Genomic DNA, 19,442 nt, shown 5'->3' on the forward strand with positions numbered 1-19,442 from the left:
GTCTTGGATGAGCATGAGGATGAGAGAGCACTGATCCCATACCCTAGACTCCTAACATAACAGGATGTCGTACCAAGCACCTAATCATAGATCTCGTCATTTGTGGGTGCGGTCGAGCCCTCAAGGATAGGTTGGGATCTGATGTCTATCATATGGTCCTGAAAATTAAAGTTATAGCTATTTTAATTTCATTCTGAAAATTAAATTGTGAATGAAAAAAATAATTAGAAAAACTTACAAAAAGCTCCTGGCTCTCCGTCATCCACTCCCTTGACTGTTACTGATGGGTCCATTGGTAGATATCAATTCTACCAAAAAGTTCGTCACTCTTTATATCTCTCTGTAATTTGAGAATAATTAATTATTTTTTTTAAATAGTTAGAGACTTAAAATATACTAATTAAAAATTACTTACCATCTGCTCCATATGACGAGCGAACGATCTCAAACCCCCATAATGCGATACGATCTATGTCGTTTGATTCACGATATTTTGGATACATCATCTCTGTACAATTAGCAGTCAAAATAGTAGATAACAAATTAAATTTAAAAATAAATGATTCAATCATTAAACTCTAAAAAAAAAAGAAGTTTGGATGTGTAACCTGATATGCCGGATCCTTGTAATACCGGCATATGAGAGTCCAATCATCCATAGTGATGCTGTCATAAGGCCGCTATCGTGCTGCTTGCACCCCATAATCCTACATCATATGGTACTAATACTAATGGATGCGGTAGCGATACTCCTTAAAACATAAAGATAAATTAGCATCCACAACTCGCCGCATGCGATCCTCCTCAAAATCAATAATATCAAATACATCCTGTCAATAATTAATATTAGAAGAATACCTGCTAATTAAATATTTACAGTATAATTTATTTTACCTGTAACTAGATATAGAAAATCTCTCTCTGAGTCGGTACAACGTGACGCTAATCGAAAAACATCATGAGGGCATAACTCCGGCATATGATGCTAGCTCGGTCTGTCACAGCTCGCACCATCTCCTAATGGGTCTGGCGTAGCTGGGTGGTATCTCAATATGGAAATGCTATTCCGAATGCTTGCATCTCCAATGCTCTAGAACGAGGTTCTTCGATGGACCTCGTCCTCATCTCCCACTAGTGGAGACTGGTCTGAAATAATAATAACTAAATCATTAGTATGATAGCTATCCAAATAAAAAAAATTAAATTTTATTACGTAAAAAATTTAATAATACCACTCGGATTCGCCTCACTCAGACCTGCCTCACTGGGACCTGCCAGTGCAGGATCCTCTGGTGATGAAGCTGGTGTGGCAGTGAAAATCGGTGAAGGCACCTCAGTCTCTGAGGTAGACTGCGAACAGAACATCGTCGTCTGTCTCTTGATGTCATACCTGTAATTCTTGACATATAAATGAATATAATATTGAATAATAATAATAGAAAATAAATTATATTTTAATGAATAGAATTATATCATATTTTATTATTACAAGAGAAGATTGAGCAAAGAATATAAATCTACTTATCAATATTAGTATCTTCCTCGATGTGTAGATCCTCCTCCGAATCATAATAATCAACATATATATCGTCTTCTATCTCATCGTCATTTATGAACTGATCGTCGTCCTCTGACTCATCAAGATTAAATACAAAATCAGCTTCAACTTCGTTGGATGACAGATCAGCCCTATTCAAAAGAGTTGTTACAAGTTCTTCATTAATAAAAAGCTCAGCTAATGTTTGTTCTTCCTCTTGAAAAGCTTTCTCTTCATATAAATCTGAATTCTCATCCATCTCTAATTGGATTGGTATGTCATATATGCCTCTAAGTGTTATTTTTTATACGACATGTCAATTACCTCGATACTTTAGATCCTTCAAATATATTACTTGTTTCTCTTGAGTTGCTAATATATACGGCTCATTCTGATGCCATGTTCGTACAAAATTTACACTGATAAAGTATGGATCGATATGAATATCGATCTTTTTATTGCTAATATCCCATCATTCACACTGAAATAAGAATACAGAATTACTGGACCCATACTTCAATTCTATGATATATATCAGTACACCATAATATTCAATCTCTTCTTCTCATTCATATCCTATTGTAGCAATCCCACTATTCTGAGTCCGTCGTTGCATCTCAAGCTCTCTTGTGTGAAATCTTATTCTTTCAATGATACAGAATGTGTAATGGTTAATTCTTCGATCGAGACCACATGTTAAATCATACAACTCATCTATCGTACCTTCTTCTTTATTGAAATACTTATATTTCATCTACACCATAACATAAAAAATTATGTTGGTTCAAATAATTATTTTTATAATTATTAAAAATAACATATTACTAGTAAAACTTATAAGATCACAAAATTATTTTATAAATTTTCTCCTATGTCGATCATCAGTATCTGTATTATTCTCTCTGCACAGTATATTCTTGTACCATAAATTCATATCTTCTTCCATCAATGGGTCAAACCATTTGTTTAATATAGACAGCATCGGTTCATTATCACCCTATTCACGATCTGCGTTACGATCTATATGATTGAATCTTATTTTGATATCATCAAAATACATCAAGCAGAATGTGATACATTCCGTAGCTACGTATGCTTCCGCTATAGACCCTTCAGGCCGTACTTTATTATGCACATACTTTTTTAGGATACACAAGAATCTATAAATAAAAATAAATTTAAATTTTAGAAATATATTTACATCTTATAACTGATATAACAAAATACATACAATTTCTTTACCTTTTAATAGGATAAACCAAATACACCAGAACATCAAAAAATGATAGTGAAAATTTTTTTCTAACTTACAAAGAATGAGTGCGATATCCTTCTCAAACTTCTTAAGTAAATTAATCTTCAATTTTTGACAACACAATTCTTGAAAGAACACTACCAACTCAATCAATGTAGTTTGAACATCACCACACAAATAGCCATGCATGACCACAGGAAGCAAGTGTTGCATCATCACATAGGAGTCATGATTTTTCATACCAGAGATATTACCGTTATTATTTCTAATACACCATAATACGTTTGAAGCATATATGTCAGAAAACTTTACATTTTGAACCATCCATAAAAATTCTTCTGTTCCTCGCAAACAGTGAATAACATGCAGGTAGCATAAAAAATCTATCACCTCGATGAACTAAATGCAACTCCGACTGGATTCTTATTTCCTGCAAATCAAGATGAGCTTTTGTATTATCTTTTTTTTTCTTGAGATGTTCAATACAGTACTGATGATATTATCACAAATATTCTTCTCAATGTGCATTACATCCAGATTATGACGAAGTAGTAGCTGCTTCCAATATGGTAGTTCAAAAAAATACTTCATTTCATCCAGTTCAACTCAGCTTCAGTATGCTTCTGCTTGCGAGTACTCGATATTTTCTCAAGTTGGATGTTTCTAATGACTTCAAATTATTTTAAAACTTTGCTCACTTAACTTCTTAGGTGGCGGATGCCGGTCGGATTATCATCAAAGTATTGGTTGTAACGGGTCCTCCAAAATAATTACCAGGTAGAAACTGTCGATGACCCATGAAGCATATTTTTCGTCCATACTCTAAATGTAAGGAGGATGCATTCTTATTGCAAATTGGACATGCCAGATATCTTTTGGTGCTCCACCCAGATAAATTTTTATATGTAAAAAAATTATTTATGGTCTATAAAATCGAAGCATGCAACTTAAAATTCCTTCGACTCATATAATCATTTGTCTATACTCCATTTTCCATAGCTCCTTCAGATCATCGATTAACGATCGTAGATATACATCATGTTGGGTATAAAATACCTGCAGCCGAAATCATCGGCACGGCTCCGCCCGGACTCCTACGGGAGCCGGGCTCCACCACCGACATCAGAACGGCTCCGCCCGGACTCCTACGGGAGCCGGGCTCCACCACCGACATCAGAACGCTCCGCCCGGACTCCTACGGGAGCCGGGCTCCACCACCGACATCAGAACGGCTCCGCCCGGACTCCTACGGGAGCCGGGCTCCACCACCGACATCAGAGCGGCTCCGCCCGGACTCCTACGGAGCCGGGCTCCGCCTCTGACATGAACTGCGGGTAAGCTCCGACCGGACTCCTACGGGAGCCGGACTTCACCTCTAACTTTGATTACAGCACGGCTCCGCCCGGACTCCTACGGGAGCGGGCTCCGCCCTCGACCGCAGAACGGCTCCGCCCGGACTCCTACGGGAGCCGGACTCCGCCCTCGACAACGGCTCAACTCCACCCGGATTCCTACGGGAGCCGGGCCCCGCCCTCAGTGTCAGCTGCTGGTAAGCTCCGTCCGGACTCCTACGGGAGCCGGACTTCATCTTTAATTTTGATTTTGATTGCAGAATGCTCTGCCCGGACTCCTATGGGAGCCGGGTTCCACTTTCAGTATCCACTGCAGGAAAGCTTCGTCCGGACTCCCACGGGAGCCGGACTCCACCTACAACCCCAACCGGAAGGAGGGCCCTTCCCGGACTTCTACGGAGGCCGGACTTCAACCGCGGCCGAACCTCGATCAACAAATCCGCGTCCCTTGGCAGATCGCGATAACAGCCATGATTCTGCTCCGCTCCCTGCGGCAGGTGCTGCACATCCCACTACTCGCTGACAGTTAGCAACGGACGCCGCTCCACCACCTGCAACAAGCCCTACGTGGCAGGCTGTATCAATAGCCATGATTCTGCTCCGCTCCCTGCGGCAGGTGCTGCACGATCCCACTACTCACTGACATTAGCAACGGACGTCGCTCCACCACCTGCAACAAGCCCTACGTGGCAGGCTATGACAATAGCCACGGGTCTAGCCCACTACCTTTCGCAATCAATTCTCCTGATCATGGGCGGCCCACTACCAGGCGGTTACAAACGTCACCATCAATCCATCGCCTTCTCCGCCTATAAAAGGGGGCACCCAGATACGTTATTTTTTAAGCTGATTTTCCTTATCTCTAAACTCTGCTAAATTCTCCGTCCGAGCACTCCATTCTTGTTGAGGCAGAGAACTGACTTGAGCGTCGGAGGTCTTGCCGGAGCAACCCCACCTCCGGTTTAGACTTCCCTTGCAGGTCCCGGCGGCGACCGCGGCTTCCCCGACTCCAGCTTCTCCGGCGCAAGCAGATTTTTGCACCAACACATCAATTTCATTACCTGATGCTTTTAGATCTGAAATTAACAGTGACATAAAAATAAATGGTTCTTTCATGTACTTTTAAGGTGACATATTATATATAACTAGTATCACAGACCCATGCTATAGAAAGTACTCAAATTGACAAAGAGATTAAATCCATCTGTTACTAGACCAAGTCAGATATTGTGCGGGTCACTCACAAAGTGCGGATGTTTTGCATCGAAGTCTTTCCACACTACGAAGTCGGTCGGATGGCTAAGTATATTTTTTTCCAAAATTCGCTGCTCATGATGCCATCTCATTTCTTCTGCTATCTTTGTGAACATATACAGCCTTTGAAGTCTTAAAAGTAATAGAAAATACTCAAAATCTTTTGAGATATCTTTTTTCTTTCCTGTTATCAATTTTGTATTTAGGCTCACTGTATTTTGAATATTCAGTTGCCTATTCGTTATTCTTATAAAATAATATACAGTCATTTTTGCAGATATGTATAGGAATATAGCCAAGTCCCAATTCTCGCATGTATATTTTTGCTTCAAAATATGATTTCAAAAGTCTCTCTCCATCGGGAAGAGCTGCTTTAATCAATGTCAAATTTTGATCAAATGACTTATGACTCCATCGGTTCATGGTTTTAATATAAAGTAATTTTATCAAAAATTTTAACTTGGACAACTTTGTATAATTTGGATAGAGTGGCTCTCGTGCATCCCTTACAAGCTTTGTAAATTATTCAGAAGTTCTTTCTACCTCAAGTCAGATGTTGTGTTCATGATCAGAATTGCCTTTAGATGTACTAGTACTTATGCATACATTTGAACAAATATTTTGATGTAAATCATCCAATAGTTTCCTATACCATCATGTTCGACAAGTTCAACAGCATCACTATCATCTTCAATATCGTCATCGTCGTGCACAACTTCATTCAGATCATCCTTTCCATGCCAATCCAGCAAGTATACTTCTTATCCATACCATAACATAGCAGATGCTCCTCAACAAGTATTATGTGACGATATAATATATTGACATATCTCTCGCATGGACACTTTATCCGACCAGCACTGTCAGCCTTATGCCATGTAAAGTCAATAAAATCTCGAACATCTTTTTGATATTCCGGCAAAAAAATACTTCTAACATTCATCCAACTTTTGTTGATATCTATCTAACAACAAACATGAAAACTATTAATAACAAAAAAATTTTCAGTGGTATTCATCCGAACCGGATCCCATTCCGAATTTTGGATCAAATTTCGACCCAAATTTTAGATCAAATCCTTATCTGGATCTAGACAAGGATCATTTTATACAAAACAGTATGCATTAAAGAACACAAACTGAACAGTAATATAGAAAATCTCTTTCCACCAATTTAATGAAGTAAAAATGCATGATCCTATCCATTTCAAATCATTACTAACAAGTATGGCCCTATTTCTTTCAAAAAAATAATAATCTTATTATTATTATTAATTGATATTTTATTTCATTATTGTAAAAATTTTGACAGCATCTTCCTATGGTTCTCCAAGTATACAATATGAATATGGTGCCTACGCACCCTATCCACCATATACTTGGATAACAGTGGACAGATAACTGCTGAGTACTATATAATAAAATAAAATATCAATTATTAATAATAATAAGATTATTATTTTTTAAAAAGTTCAAATATGAGACATCCAAGAGTTGATCTCGATCAAGATTAACTCTTGAACGAAAATCTATGGCTTAATGTAATTTAACTACTATCTCTAAACATACATTCAAAGATGAATTTCTAATTTATCAAAAAAGAGTAACTCTGCATTAAAATTTTTTCATCAAAAATTTCAGTAAAGTTTTCTTTAAAATAGAAATATTTTTTATATTTAATTATAATAAGCAAAAGCATACAAAATAGCACACAAAATAATTAAATAGTAATAAGTAAAAGTAATGTGCATTGTGCTAGTGGAACAAAAAAAAATTATAAATTTCAGCAGTAATACTAAAAAATTTATACAATAAATATAAAATAAACTATAAGTAGTTAAGCATACAAAATAATATTAACATAAAATAATAACACGAAACCTAATCCCGAGAGCTCGATGGTTTTTTTTATTTTTTTAATATTTTTTATCTAAAAATAATAAATATTTTTTTAAAATATTTTTTATCTAAAAATATTTTTTTTCTAAATATTTTTTCTCCTAAACGAGCTTCGAACTCGACCACCCATAGCCCCCACTCCCACGGCGTCAACACCGTCACCCAACCTACACCGCCCGGACTCGACCCCCACGACCCTCACTCCCGCGATGCCATCGCCGTCACCCACCCCTCGCGACCCACCCCCTGCGGTGCCACCGCCCTCTCCAACCCCCCACAACCCAGATCCCAACTCAGATTCCGATCAGATCTCGATCTGGATCCCAATCTGAATCAGGATCTCGATTCAGATTTCGACCTCGATTCAATTCGAATCGTGATCCAGATTTTATTTTTATTAATCAAATAATAAAATATTTGATTAATATTTTATTATTTATTATTTTATTATTTTTTTTCCTCATTATTTCTCTCTTCCCTTCCTCCCTTCCTGCCATCACCCACCCCTCCCCGGCCGCCCACGGCTCCCTCCCCGATCGCCCACGGCCCTCTATCCACCCCCATGTCACCCCCGACTGCCCCCCGACTCCATCTCCACCAGCCGACCTCCTCTCCGACCTCGTGTCGCCCTCGGCCGCCCATGGACCCCTCCCTGCCCCCGTGTCACCCCCGGCCACCCCCCGACCCCATCTCCATCGACCAATCCCCTCCCCGACCCCGTGTTGCCTCCGACCGCCCACGGACCCCTACCTGCCCCTATGTCACCTCCGGTCGCCCCTCGACCCCATCTCTATCGGCCGACCCCCTCCCTGGCCCTGTGACGCCTTCGATCACCCATGGCCCCCTCCCCGCTCCCGTGTCACCCCCGATTGGCCCCCGATCTTAGCCCCAGCCCCGTATCATCCCCGACCACCCACGGCCCCCTCTCCGCCCCCTGATGGCCCGATCAATCAAAAAAAAAAGGGTTGGAAGTACCCTTACCTTTGGTGGATGGGGACGGCAACAGCAACGTCAGAGGTGGGGAAGGAAGAGGGTTTCGTGGATGGCAATGGCGACGGAGAGGTGTGGACGGCAATGGCGGTGGGGAGGCGCGGACTGCAATGGTGGCGGTGATAGTGGAGAGGCACTCGCCGGTGGGAAGAGAGAGGGGAGCGCTCGGAGAGGGAGAGGGAGAGGGAGAGGGGAGAGGGAGATCATGGTTGGAGAGAGGAGAGGGGAGAGGAGAGAGCTCGGAGGGGGGGGGGAAGAAAAGGATTTCGTGCAAAAGGACGTTAAATTGACGTACATTGAATGTATAACTATTAGCGATAAAAATTTTCGTCGCTAATACTATTATTAGCGATAAAAAATTATTTTCATCATCAATAATTTCCACCTAAAAAAAATTTTCCACTAAAAAAATTATTCCTTTAAAAAAATTTCACCAAAAAAAATTATTGGTGATAAAAAAATTTATCGTTAATAAATTTATTAGCAACAAAAATTTAATTTTCATCACTAATAATTTTCATCAAAAAAAGTTCTCTACTAAAAAAATTTTTTCTCTAAAAAAATTTCATCTAAAAATAAATTATTATGATGAAAAAAAAATTTCATCGTTAATAACTTTATTAGCAATGGAAATTTGATTTCTGTCGCTAATAAATACCATCAAATTTTTTTTTCTTCTAACAATTTTTTCTTCAAAAAAATTAAAAAAATTATTTTTTCTTCTAACACCTAAGTGAGCTTTAAGTGCTCACTTAGGTGCTAATCAGATAAATGATGCTACTGATTGATGCTCCACTACTCGTTACTATTTCTTTCTTGGTGACTTTTGTTTCTTGGCATAGCAAGATATAGACCGTTATTGCTAGATCTAGAATAGAGGCTAAATATCATGCCCTTGCTAATGCCATCTTTGAGCTTATTTAGCTTTGATGGTTGCTAGAAGATATAGGTGTCAGACCTTCTTCTATAGCTATTGTTTATTATGATAATTGAAGTGCTATTCAAATCAGTCACAACTAGTTTATAACCCCATATGATGTATAGGACATGATTTTTTTAAAATAATATTTAATTTTATTTATCAATTTTATTATATTTATTCTAAAAATATCTATGATTCATGAACGTTATTTATTTAAAATATCTATGATTCTAAATAGTATGTATTTATCTATTTTAGTGTGTATAAATATTTTGTTATATCTATTTTTCTTAATTACAACACAAAAGCCTCCGTTTTAAAATTGGTTTTCATGATTCCAAGCATAACGCCTACCCAAGCTTTCAAAATGCGACCTCCTATCTCACAAAACTAATGTTCAGACCACAAGGAAAAGGACATATTAGTGCAAGCTAACACCATAGAATGAAAAAGAAAAAGATGGAGACCGATGAGTAAATGGTGAGACCACAAAAGCATAAAAAATTAAAATAAAAAATAAAAGAAAGAGAATATAAAGGAGTGAAGCAAAAAAGAAAAAAATTAAAAAACAAAGTGGTGGAAGATATGACATGCTATAAAGAGGTGGTTCGTGGGGTGGTGGGAAAAAAAATGGAAGTTACTAGGAGGAGGTGGCCAGGGGCAGGGCTGTATCGATTGTAGGGGGCCCATAGGATGTTAAGGGGGCATGGTCGGTTCGACTCAAGTCAGACGTAGGGCTTATCGCTGAAGATCCAGTGGAGGAGACTGATCGGGCTGGGGTGGAGGTCATGATAGCTACCCTTGACATTATCCCCATTGAGCCCATGCTGGTTCCATCATTATCGATTAGCATGTGTACCTGAACCTCCAATCGGAATATAAAAAGCTCTCCAATCTCTCTCAGATACTCTCCTTCCCGTGGATCTCCCCAAAAGTAAATGAAGCAAAACAAAAAAAAATGAATGATCAATCTATGTGGGAAAAGTCTTACCTTTCAATTTTTTTTCCATCTTTCCCTTTTTTTCATTGATCTCTCCTGTGTTTTCCCTAGGTTTTCCCTCCGATCTCCCTTAGGTACTCTCCTTCCCCATGGATCTCCCAAAAAAAAAAAATGATAATGTGGAGAGAGAGAGAGAGAGTGTGTGTGAGAGAGAGAGAGAGAGAGAGAGAGAGAGAGAGAGAGATTTAGGAAAGCAATTTACTGTTTTGGTACAATAAATTTATTGCAATTTCTCATATAAAGAGAGATAAGAAGATGTAGCATAAGCCATTGTATTGTACCTACATTTTTACTACCATTCCTTTCTTTTACTTGAAATCTCTATCCCACCACCATCATCCCAAAAAGAAATCTCCATTTCAATCTCAATTTTCATTTAACACCAGTATATAATAAGAAGAAAAACATGAAGGGTCCGAAACTAATTAAAAAAAGATATTTTTTAAGAAAACAAAAATTTGTACCCATCATATGCCCTTCTATCCTCTTTGAATCCAACTTGGCGGGAAAAATAAACAAAAGACCTTTCAAGTAGTGAAGTAAAAAACAAATCTACATTAGTGGTATGAAATTATACAGCAAAGACGGCACCATCGAGGCGATGATTGAAAAATTAGTGCCCTACAAGTCAATCGCATAGGTAATGCGATAAAGATTTTTCTATGCAAACTTTCAATTCATATAATAGCATTAATTATTTGTTAATGAAATGAGATATTTTTGATTCATCATTATAGCTGCATCTTATTGTGTTTAAAATTATGATGAATTCTAATAGATTAGGATAATGATTTTAGGATCATAAAGAGTTCATGCCTGTAAAACCTAAAATCATAATCTTAAACATTCATGGTCATAGAAATATTGGATTGGGGATCAATATTTTGGATAAACTGGTACATTTTATGTATGCTCGATGGAGAGGGTGGCTGATTTCACAAGTCACTTATGTGAGATATTAATATAAGAATATGGATACTCATTAGAGAATGAGTTCATTAGATTAACTCATTGATAGAGAATATCTTATGAAGTCTTACTTATATGTTAAAAAATAATTTTCTAAGTGGGAGTTATGCAACTGATCTTTAAACCTAAGACCACTATAAAATCTTATGCACATAAATCCATATTTTGGTTTATACTCATTCATGACTGAGTCATATATGGGATATTCTAGATATGATGAATGTGTATGAAGGTTATGAGTCGATCAATAAAAAATCGATCACTCCTAATAAAAAGAGATGTCATCCTATGCATTATCAACTCTAGATGACTCAAGAAGTCTTTGACCAAAACAAGATGAAGATTAGATAGGATTTCTAATACTTCAATCATTAGAGTTATTATTATTTGATGAAGAATCGATATGAGTATGTATTTGAGTTTGGTATGATTCTATACTCATGAACATATTCAGGATGCAAGATAATCGAAGGATTGAATTGCACGGTAACTTATCACTGAAGAATATATTTAATATTTTCATCAAATTTTATATCTTCTGAGTAGTCATGATATATTGCTAGACGTCAATCTTGATTTGTAGATTTAATTAAATTAAAGTGTTTAATTTGATCCTCAATTAAAAAAAGTTCTAATTGCTAAATTTGGGTCAACATGGTTTGAACTTAATCGATTAGAAGGATTCTAATCAAACTAATTAACTTGCATCTATACCTATTACTGGCTAGATGTAGAACCCAATAGGTCATACATATAAAAAAATTGATCAAGGATCTATTTGATATGGTTGATTAAAATTTTGAATCCAATCAAGTTACCGGTAAGCATGTTAGCACATGTGGAATCCTAGCTCCTTGAATTAGATTTGATTTGGTTTGAATCTTGCTATTTGATCAAATCAAATTGAGCCAAGGCTTAATTAGAGTTTGGATTAGAGTTTGGTAGCCATTGGATGGTGCCACATGGCCTTTGGGGTGCCATAAGATAGAGTCCTAGCCAGAATGGACTCTTGGCGTATACATAGTGATGGGCGCACGCCATGGTGCGTGGAGAAAGAAAAGAGTCATTGTCACTTGGATTTAAGACCCATGTGGCAGCCCACATCATCCTCCACTCTCTGGCATTCATCTCAAAGCATGGAATGGCATGTTTTGGATTTGAATTGGGAAAAGAAGATTATTTGGAAGAGAAAGCCGCACATGCGAAGGAAAGAACTCATGCAACTCTTCGCATGAAGACTCCTACCATGGGCAAAAGGAGGCATTCCCTTGCTGGTATCTATGCCATTTGAATTCAAATTCAAATGAAAAAATACATGGCAAGTTTCGATCTATCTGAAGAAGGGATGGATGCCAAAAATGCTGCTTCCTCACGGCACGCACACAAGAAGAACAGATGGTCGCATTGCTTGAGAAGAGTCCTTCTGCTTGAAGGATGTCTCTCTTAGAAACGCAACTATCTGAGGATGTGAGGAAGAGCTATAACCCTACTTCACGCACCTCTATCTTTCCTATATAAGGCCCACAGCGTTGGGTTTCTTCATAACACTCCAAGTTGTTTCCAAATAAGCCTAAGACAAGCCTCTCTCTACTCTCCTACCTCTCCCTAGTTTTAGGATAAGGCTTTTTTTATTTAAGATAAGCCTAGTTCAAATTAAGACAAAGGAGAAAGAGGTTTTGAAAAAAAAGGTTTAAGAAGTTTAGAAGGATCTTCGAAAGAGTGAAGTCAGATTTTTGAAGAAACTTGATCAGTACAAGGCTATTCAATTTCTAGGGGCTAGAATTCTTGAAGCAAGATTCAAGAAGGAGCATTGTTCTTGGTGCAGCTCCTGTGTAGATCACCATTGGAGGACGAACACTTAGTCACTTAGTGAAAATCAGAATTATTAGCGTATACATGTATTCTTCATATCTTGATTATTTATTTATTTATGCTTTGATTGCAATAGCCAAGGAATCTTGGATTTTAGGATTTTGGTCTACTAGAGTGTTTTGAATGAAAAATTTTAAATACTAGTTCTTTCAGTGCGCCGAAACCCTACAATGACTTGGGCCTAGGTGATGAAGCAGAGGAACCGGGGGGCAATAAGCCAGTGGTGGGGCTCCTTTTGGAGGTAGTAAGTGATGAAGCTTCAAAACTCTAGCAAGGTAGTGGGTGGCACCTTTGACAGGTTGGAGTAGCAAATGGAGCACATGAGGCTGGCCCAATCCTCACCCTACCATCCTAGCTACTCCCTGAAGGGGAACCACCCCAGATAGAATTAGAGCATAATGAGGCAGAAGCTCCAAATATCATCAGAGAAGCCATCGTAGATACCCTTTTTAAGGTCGGTGTTAATCTGCTTGGGGCTCATGAAAGCAATCATCCCCACTGAGGAATTGTAGGGGTCCATGGTTTGGGCCAAGATCACCCCGAAGTCGACGATCTTGACTTGGCAGGCGGCATTGATAAGAAACTTGGAGTTCTTGATGTCGTGTGGATGATCTGGCAGTGGTGGAGGGAGGTAAGGCCAATGAGGACTTGATGAGCAACGTTGGTGGGGATGGGCTCTATGATGATGTGGTGCCCGTTGAGGGAGCCACCATCCATGTACTCAAGGAGGATCTGGATCTCTCCTACCTAATCATGGAAGCTATGGCACCAGACCACGTGGGGGTTGTCGGTGGTGCGGAGGATCTCGATCTCATGACAGATCTGCCAGTGGACGGCATCCTCATGGGTGCCATAGATCACTTTGAAGGCATAAATTTAGCTGATGGGATGGTGGTGGATGGTCTTACCTTTCAACTTTCTATCTTTCCCTTTTTTCGTTGATTTTCCTATGTTTCCCCTAGGTTTTTCCATCCTCGAGAGTCTCAATCGCATGAGAGGCTTAAAGCGAACGAAGCAACCAAACAGAAAAGCTTAGGCCATGCGGCTCCACCCCTTTTTTCTTATACTTCACATGTCAAAAGGAGGCTCTGCCAATGTAGAGGCCTCTGTTTTAGTGTATATATATTAGATGATGTATTCCATGAGTATACCAAACATATTAAGAATGACTGTCACTTTATATATACACCAACATATTATTTGAGGCACAATTCACTTAATCTCTATTATCTTCTCTGATCAAATTGGTAATATCTTCATCAAGGCTTATTTTTCAAGTTGCTTTTATGACTTGGTTTCAAACTCAAACTAACACCTGTATTGCCATCTCGGGTTCAAGGATAGATGATAGCATGATTTAGAGATCACATAATAACTTGTATCAACCCATAATATTTTAGAGATCACATAACAACCTGTATCAATCCAAAATATTTTTTTTTTTTAGTGTAACCTTGTGTGTGTGTGTGTGTATATATATATATATATTGTTAGTATGATCATGTAAGAGTGATTTTAGGGATCACATAACAATATGTATCAGCTCATAATATTTTTTTAAGGATGGCAATTAGCCCAAATTGGATAGATATAGGTTGGATCAGATATAAGATAAATCAAAAATTTGTCAACCTAAATCTGATCTACTTATTAAACATGTGAAAATATTAAAATCTAGCTTGACCATTTTATTAAATAAGTAACCTAACTATACCTACAATGAATTAAATAAAGTTAAATGGGTTGAATATTGCTATCTCTATATTTTTTTTTTTATTAGCATGATCCTACATTAGCCGATATTATTTTTCTATATAAGATTGTACACTTGTGTATAGGATCTTTGAATGTATCTAATGCGATAGAATAGAAATATAAATTTCTTTCTCTTTCTCTTTTTTTTTTTTCTTCCAACATAACTTATGTACAAATTACTTTTACTTTGATTTAATACTTAAAATTTTATAGATTAATAAATAATTATAAAATCTAATTTGACCTAATCCGAATGAAAATAAATTGGATGTGGATTATTTCCATCTCCAAGCCAACCAGACCCGCTTTTGCTCCAAGGCGCCATGCGTCCAAGGCACAACTCCCTTATAAGCATTCCCGAGAAAAAAACTTAAAATATTTTATGCCACGAGGCCCCATCTGGCACGGCAAGTGCAAGTTAATACGGTGAGCTTGCGTAACATCACACACAAAGCGCGCGCCATGTGTTTCAAAGCCACGCGGCATCTGTGCCCGCTTACGAGCGAGGCGCGGCTACACGTGGACGTCCGGACATCTCTTCTCCCTCCAAATTCCGCATAAATATTTCGTATGCGTATACAGAAAGTCAGCCTTGCAAATTCCCAAATACGTTTTTCGGTTTTCCCGGATTCGCCACTCACCGGCCACCTCACCACCGTCCATCACGGCATCTAGTAATAATAGAAAACGATATACGGCACAATCATTTTCCCGCATAGAAATTATTATGACGACTACTCCAGCTTCGTAAAAATAGAACTGTCATGGGGGGGGGGCAAAGGAAGCTTTCGTCTTGGAACGGAAGCCATGGACTAAACCCTAACATCCGATCATTCCGAACGAGAAACGAGAGGGTTCCTGTCGAACTCGTCGCCACAGTGAGATCGATTTGGCTGTGTGGTGGATAATTTTGCATAAAATTTCTTCCCAGAATGATCGAATGGTCACCTATTTCTTGTTTTTAGATCTCATAAGCAGCTTCCGGATCGATCTCGGTGGAGGAAATGTTCATCCGGGGCTGAATCGAGGTCTTAAAATCGGTACATTTTGGTTCTTTCTTGGGAAAAGATGTGGATTTTCTTGGTAGATGATCAATTGGCGAAGAAAACCTTGCTGGCTCGGGGCGGAATTAGGGATTTCTGAGCTCAATCGAGTGGTTTTCTTGGCGGAAAGACGCCATTAAGGCTTGATTTGGAGGTGGAAAGCAGAATGCAAGAAAGACGCCGAAGCCCGGCACCCCGGCGGATCTCGCCGGAGAGCCCCGTCAGGGGGCGGAGGAAGTTCAAATCCTATTCAAATTACCGAAATTTTCAGCGGAGAAGCTTTGATGGAGACCTGCGGAAGCGGTGCTCGGACTCCCCGCCCCAAAAGACTGATGTCTGGATCGAAGCTGGCCGGCTCGCGGCCGAATACTTGGTGTCGAAGGGCCTGCTGTCCCCGAGCTTGCTCCCGGAGCAATGGCCAGGAAAGGAGGATAACAAGGTGTTGAAGGAGAAGGAGAGGGACTCGCCGGTGCCTGAGAGCAGGACTTCGGCATTTGCTCGGCTTGGAAATGCCGTCCCAGAAGTGGGCCATGGGAGGAGGAGGATAAATGATGATGACCATGATAGAATGGGGTCGAGAAGTTATTTGAGGAGGAGAATGGGGCACTATAATAGAGGGCAAGGTTCAAATTGGCTCAGGGACAATGTAAGGAATGCGCGATGGATAGAAAGATCTTGGAGATGTTCTAATTCTGTGGATGAGGACAATGATTTTGCTCCTCACTTCCATAGGAGCCGGCGGAGCGGATTTGATAAAGGCAGAGGTAGTGCGATGAGATCACCCACAGATGAAGGATACTCCAGAAGTGATCGCATAAGTGAATTGAGATCAGAAAAGGAGGACGTTGATGAAATCGGATCGAAAGTGAGTTCTTCTAGAGTTAGGCGAGATCGTTCAATTGTGTCTAGTTGGGATTTGAATGAAGGGGTTGATGATGATACGATATTGAATTCAGTAAATGTTGATGAATTGAAGAGCGATTCAAGCCGGGACTTGAAGAAGAAAGATATAGCAGTGGTGGATCGACCGCGAAGAATGGATGATAATAATTTGTGGAACATAATCAGCCCATTGAAAGTGCCCAAGAAACCTCGTTCATCAATGCCACTGAAAATCCCAATATTTGATCAAGTTGATCAAGGACCCACCACCGAGGCAAAGATTGCTTCAGGAGCTACCACCAAAGAAGCCTTCAAGGTGGCCTTGGAAGAAGATTTGGATGCACCTGACCTTTCCGTTGTTCAACCTGTCCAGCTTGTGGAGGAATCTGTGAAACTGCAATATGAATCAAGTGATAGGCCATCAGATTTAGGGACATTTAGACCAATAGTCGATGTGAGAGAGGAAGTAAATTCCGTACAGTACAGCAATGAAACAGAGGGAATCAAACATCAAAGACACTCATCTTCTTCCAGGATAGCTCAGGATAATGAGCACTTTTGCCTGCCTGGCTTCAGTGCAAAATTGTCAAACCCATGTGATGAGAGCCTCTCACTGGTAAAAGAAATGGTCGATGTAGCTGAGCAAGAGAAGTTGGAAGATCCTGCTTTACTGCTAAAAAATAAAGCTGAAGTTAATGTTATGCTTGAAAAGAGAAGCAGCTTCCACACACTTCATGCAGAAATTTTGATCTTAACATTATGGAAACTCCTGAAATAACTGAGATTCCTGATTATCCTACTGAAGACCAGCTCCATACTTCTTTCCCTGCTCTGGAGACTGAAAAGAAACTACCTGTATATCCTGGCTTTTTGATGGGTAACAATACCAATGCCGATTGTGAACACAGGCTACTTGTCAACAATGAGAAGGTAATTGAAGTGATTAATGTAGAAGATGAGTACCCAGCAGAGGACAATGTCTGCAGTCATTTAAAATCTAAGTAAGTTCCTTTTTATCCAAAGGCAAAATTTGTTTGTTTATTTATTTTAGATAGTTCATGCATGAAACTTTGAATAATTTATCTGATGTTGTAATTTTCTTGACAAACTATTCTTGGATATTTCTCTTCCTTCTTTAATCATTTGTGTTATGCATAAGTCTTGGTGATATTATATTTTGGTTAGTTCAGGTTGATTTGGTAGCTTCATATCTCATTGTCTTCCTGTATGTTTCATTTGCTACAACAGTGAGACAGGCCTGGATAATTTTCTCAGCCACACAGAGCATGCAGATCTTTCCGGCATTCAGGATGGTTGTTCCTTTCCGGTTTCTAATTATCTTGCAACTGTTACCTTGGGGCATCCATCGACACAGGCAAACCTTAGTGACCTGCCGACAGGAATGAGTCCTCATGATGCTGTGGTATGTTAGTGATTCCAGTGTCCCATTCATTCTTTTCAATGAATACTATATTTTCCAGCTGATGATTTGATACTTGGAATGACAAGTGTTAAATTCTGATCATCAAGTATAGCATTATTTGCATTTGTTTAGCAAAACTGTCAATATTCTCTAGCTAGACACATATTATAGTTGAAACGTATATGTTTGTCATTCATTCTATCCTGTAAATATTCTATTCACCAACTAATGGCTTGATATATAAGTAACCATAAGCATTAAATTCCTTTTGTGTGGGGATGGTCTTATTTGCAATGGTGAAGTTCTCAATATTCTCTCTATTATACTTGTAGTTGACATATTTACAATGTGATGAATTTGTTAACCAACTTTTTTTTTGTATTACAGGCAATTCCTGTTGATGATGATCCAATATATATGTCACTAGAAGAAATTCCATTCGGTATGCTGGGACATACTTGCTAGTTTTTCCTTGAACTTATGTAACCTGTTCCTTCTGTACCTATCAGTTGAACTTCTTTAATCCATTAAGTTGCTTGTTAAATATTAAATCTTTAAATTGTCATTCTTTTTCTTCATTGTTTTATTTTTCCACCCATTGGTGGAAATATCATGGAGATGCAAAGTTAAATAACCAAGATCCTTTTTTGCTGTTAAACTTGCATGAAGCAGGCAAAAAAAAACTTTGTGATACTTGTGCATTTAAGATGTTCGTTTATCTGTACCTGTCAAAATCAAAAAAAAAAAGATGTTTATTTATCTATCTTTCTTCAGCAACTGGATTTTATTTTGAGAAGTATATGATATTTTTACAGGCTATGTGGGAGCATTAGATTAGCCAACTCAAGGACATGGAGAATTCTTTCAAGCCAATTCATTGGAATCAGCATTGTGTTGGACTGTCAGTTCATCTTTCTCTGAGCCATTATCTTGATACCTATACAGTGTCTTTTTTTCTTTTTGATTAGTTGCGGTCATCTTTGTCTGAGATCCATTTGGTCATAGATTTGTAGCCCTGTAGATCCTTCTGTAGCTCAATGGTTGTAGCTTCTTGTCAATTTCAACATATTTCCATCATGTAATTTTTGCTTTTTGTGTTAATTGTCACTCAATTATTTGAAAATATATGAATGTGCCAATTAGGTAATTATGGAGACAAGTGCATGATATTCACTGTTAGCATTTGGCCTCTGATTTGTTCCTTTTGGGTGTTGCAATGTTTTTTTATGCTGGAACCTTACGTGCATGATCACTCACAAGCACACCATGCATTCAATTGGCAATACCAAA

General features: G+C 38.7%; 1 protein-coding gene and 1 pseudogene across 1 annotated transcript; one reads left to right on the forward strand and one right to left on the reverse strand.

The window, feature by feature from the left end:
* Nucleotides 1-13,230: 13,230 nt before the first annotated feature.
* On the reverse strand, nt 13,231-15,467 carry LOC109505110 (mitogen-activated protein kinase kinase 4-like; annotated as a pseudogene).
* A 361-nt stretch (nt 15,468-15,828) lies between these two features.
* Nucleotides 15,829-19,168, forward strand: LOC105034845 (uncharacterized). Its single transcript, XM_010910154.4, is given in 5 exon segments — nt 15,829-17,436; nt 17,439-17,730; nt 17,978-18,152; nt 18,540-18,594; nt 18,968-19,168. Coding segments are annotated over 5 exon segments (1,968 nt in total). The 5' UTR covers nt 15,829-16,013; the 3' UTR covers nt 18,991-19,168.
* Nucleotides 19,169-19,442: the final 274 nt, after the last annotated feature.

Source organism: Elaeis guineensis, chromosome 4 (genome assembly GCF_000442705.2).
Source record: "Elaeis guineensis isolate ETL-2024a chromosome 4, EG11, whole genome shotgun sequence".
Classification (NCBI taxonomy): domain Eukaryota; kingdom Viridiplantae; phylum Streptophyta; class Magnoliopsida; order Arecales; family Arecaceae; genus Elaeis; species Elaeis guineensis.